General features: G+C 39.1%; 1 protein-coding gene across 1 annotated transcript; it reads right to left on the bottom strand.

Moving 5' to 3' along the window:
• Positions 1–1,501: 1,501 nt before the first annotated feature.
• Positions 1,502–2,134, bottom strand: LOC141601410 (uncharacterized). The gene has a single exon (XM_074421690.1). The coding sequence runs from the start codon at positions 2,132–2,134 to the stop codon at positions 1,502–1,504; it is 633 nt and encodes a 210-aa protein (XP_074277791.1).
• Positions 2,135–4,225: the final 2,091 nt, after the last annotated feature.

Below are 4,225 nucleotides of genomic sequence, written 5' to 3'. Positions count from 1 at the left end.
AATGGGAGGTGTACATGTTTCGTTGAAGGGTGCATGAGAGGTTGTATTTATAAGAGAGGAATGGTAGGGTTTTAGCTAGGGTTTAGAGGAGGTGTTTGCATATTGGGCTTGTTGGTTGTGTTGCTACTGTTTCATGATTTGCTTAGGGTTTAGAGGAGCGTTTCTTGGGAGTTAAGGAAGGTAAACGGGTCATGGTAATAGGGCATGGGTCATGGAGCTGATGGTTGCTGATTCGGGTCGAACGAGAAGAGAATGAATGAGTTTGGTGATGAAACATGTGCATGGGTTGATATGTTTGGGTTGCTGATATTGGGGCTCAAAAATGGGATTTTTTGGGGTTTAGTGAGTGGCGAATTCATGGGGATTCGAGCCTAAGATGAGGTGAGTGGATTAGGTGAAAGTCGGGTTTAAATCGGATTAAAAATCGTCTTTTTAAATCGCTTTGAAAACTCATTTTAAAACGAATAAACAAACGATAAATAATCAAAATAAAAACTTGGAAATATGAAATTATTTGATTAAAAATCATTTCGTCAAAAATGCATCTCATTTAAAATAAATTTGCTAAAAAGGTTATTTTTCTAATAAACTTTTAAATTAATCTTTAATAAATAAAAATTAAAGACCTTATAAAAATTAATCAAAATAACGACACTTTTATTTCGATTTATATCATCAATCGAACTCCATTGATCTCACCAGTCGGATTTTACACCGCTCATACATTAAAGTCCTATCATCATCGTGTGTTTGTCGGGAGTCTTATAAATACCAGTATCGTGACGAATACGGGTATCTACACACCCAAAGGAAAATCTACTTAGTCCATGGAAAATAAAACCTCCTCGATAAGAATATTTATATTTTTATATACTTTGGTACAAGATATTGACTCCCCATAAGGTATTGTTACTTCATCTTTTATTATTACTGGGTCAACTAATTCCAACACTTTAACATGGTCACTTGATATAAATGAGTGGGTTGCTCCCGAATCAAATAAAACATAAGATGGCTTAGAATTGATTTGAAAAGTACCCGAAACCACATGTGCATCTCCCTCAGCAGCCTCTTTTCCCATCATGAACAATTTACCACTATTCTTCGCACTGCTCTGCACCGTGGATGTCGACGCAGTGCCCTGCTTCACAGTGTTGTTCTGGTTCCCTCCATTTCCATTGCCTTGATTGTTGTTGAAGCGATTTTGAAAGTTGTTGTTATTGTTGTAGCTCCTTTGATTATTCCAAGATTCATTAAAGCGATTGCTTCCATAACTAGGTGTTGGTGTCTTGAACCCATTTGAATTTCCACCGCGGAATCCTCCATTCATACTATTCCTCCTTACAGTAGTCCTACACTCAACGATCTTATGTTCAAATCTACCACATCCATAGCACCGTGGCTTGCTTAGACCGCTCGCCCCACTCGTCACCATGCTGCAGCCGAACCCGCCACCACTCACGGCCCAACAGGCAGAAAATTATTGGTACTGATGGTAATTCTATGTCTTGCTCCCTCCAGCTCCCTCACTACTAGTCTCTGCCTTCCTCTTTTCTCCCTTGTCTTTCTTTTCCTCCTTCACTATGTCAGCAATCCTCTCAGCATGTCCCAGTCTTTGATATACTTCCTCCACAGTACTTAGCTCCCCAGCTGCAAGCCTCTTCTTGATACGCGTAGTTATAACCTTCTCAAACCTCAACGCCAACACCTCCTCTCCATAGCTTAAGTCCGACACATACTCAGCTAGCTCCATAAATCTATTATGATAATCTTCTATTGTCATCTCCTCCGTCATCTTAAACACATCAAACTCCGACCTCATCCTACTCCGAATGTGCTCAGGTAGAAATACATCCCTCATGGTATCCTTAATGTCCTTCCAGGTAACAAAAGGTTCATCACTCTCCCTCCATGCTTCCCTTAACAATGCTTTATTACGATTCAACCACAACCCATCCTTTCCTTTCAAGTAGTGAGCAGGCCAATCCACCTGTATCTCCTTAGGGCAGTTTAACAGTTCAAAGAGGTTCTCAAACTCCCTACACCAATCTCCCAGTAAGGACGGTTCACCTAGTCCATCATACTTCATAGGATTATGATGAGTAATGCAAGCACTCATCTTAGCAGGATCCATCGTGCAGTCGTTGATTTCAAGGCAGTCGTTAAAGCATCATTAGTCGCAATAAGCCTATCAATATTTTCCTGTGACATAGCTGTGGATGTAGCTCTCTTTGGTGCCATTTTTGGGTTCTATTAAGAATAAATAAAAAACATAAGTTTCTGTTTTAAACGAATTTCCTGGCATAAGGTATAAGATAAAATTCATGCATACAAAAGAATGTGTGATTGGCCGAGCTAGTCTTGCCCACCCAACCACCGTGACACGTCACCCACGGCCTACTCACGACCCTTCTTCCTCTTTTGCTCAAATTATTTACTCTTTATACATGCTTAGTCTTAAATTCATTCAATTTCATAATTCTACGCTTTTAGGTTCAGGGCAACACATACCGCATGTCTCTAGACATGAAATTTTCTAAATATGTAATTCACGTATATCCAACCAATTCTTATAAAAATGCAATCATTCAAGCGATTCATATTTCTCCAATTTATGCCATTCATGATATGCCAAGAAAATTTTCAAGCGTAATTATGCCATGAATTAAAACAAGCTCAAAACATATTCAATCCACAATGACTGCTGTCTCATAGGCCACACACCTATCCCTTCTCATCCGTCTCAAAATTTCTTACCTTTTATTCTCATCTTGCAAATAAAGTTAGTACCTTTCACAACTTCAGGACACAATTAGACCCTTAAGGTAAAGCATCAATTCTAACTACCCCACTCTCTTAACCTTCCCCGAGGTGACCAGCTCAAAATTGAAAAGAGCCAGATCAAGGACGTCTCCCTAACCTAAGAAAAGTGCTCCTAAATAGTATCTACCCTGGGTTCATTTTATTAGACTCATCCTAAGTTCATTAAATTCATTTGTTTAGGTCTTAGGAACGTTCACTCTGATACCACTTTGTAACACCCCCATTTATTTAGGAGCCTTTAGAAAGACATTCCCAGATAAATAAAGGTGTTACCATCTCAGTTGCCTGAGGTAGTAGGTATAGAAGACAAACAATTACCAAAGTACTTTAAGACGATATAAATAAAGTGCCTCAAATTGTTTTATTACAAAAGTTCCAATGAGTTAAATAAATAATACAAAATACGTTTAAAACAACTGCAACGGAAATAAACAAAATTGTGTCTGAATAATTTAAAGTGATCTCTAGACTCTGACGAAGGTCAACGTCCCAAGCTCCCTCCAAGCATCCAACACTTCACACAAGCTAACCTGAAATCAATCTGCTCCCCAATACTTGGTTCATCATAGGTGTTCACGAATAGACAGTCAACCACGAGGTTGAGTAGGATAACTAAACAAAAATAATAATACGAGAACCTGCAATAAAATATAATCAAGAGACTCAAGCCAAGACCCTCACACACACGGCTCAACCGTGTGCCACATCACACGCCACAACCGAACCCACATCACAACCGTCATAATGCGTATACTGCTCAGGTCCACGACCAAACCCCAACGCCACCGTGCCTGACTGACCAAAACCGCGCATGTCCACGGCTCTTCCACATCCCCGTGCTTGGCCGGCCAAATAATCTCAATTGCAATGCCAATCCTCTTTCAAAATACCAACCAACAACAAAGCCAACCAACAATGATAATAACATGATTCTAAGACGCTCAAGACAACAATTATAATAATATACTCAAGATGATATAATTATCATAAGACAATGCAACCAACAACTTATATCATGCCAACAATATATTAACAATCCATCTTATAACGGTTCACCAATTACCAATTAGACATAGTTGAGTAGTTAACCTACCTTTTGCAAATCTTCTCAATTCAATAAATAAATTTAGAAAGCTTCTTCCACAAATCCACCACCTAATCAATCAATTAAATTATATACGATTATAAACTAATCTTATTAATGAATTTAAGATGTAAACTACCCAAAACAATCCCGCAAAACCTTCACAAACGTATCCCCCATACACGGTTGACCCGACGGTGGTCAAACCCATCGGTCAACGGCTCCCCTCCACGGTCACGTGGTCCAGTCAACGGTCACGGTCAATATGCGGGTCAAGGTCAAACGTAAATAATTGATGTGAAGTGATAAAACAACTTA

The sequence above is a fragment of the Silene latifolia genome, chromosome 9 (assembly GCF_048544455.1).
Source record: "Silene latifolia isolate original U9 population chromosome 9, ASM4854445v1, whole genome shotgun sequence".
Taxonomy (NCBI): domain Eukaryota; kingdom Viridiplantae; phylum Streptophyta; class Magnoliopsida; order Caryophyllales; family Caryophyllaceae; genus Silene; species Silene latifolia.
The sequence above is the reverse complement of the archived record's forward strand: the minus strand, read 5'-3'. Positions and strand labels throughout refer to the sequence as shown.

Bases quoted from the DNA above. Each gene is read 5' to 3' on its own strand.
- LOC141601410 (XM_074421690.1), bottom strand. From the start codon at position 2,134: ATGGATCCTGCTAAGATGAGTGCTTGCATTACTCATCATAATCCTATG.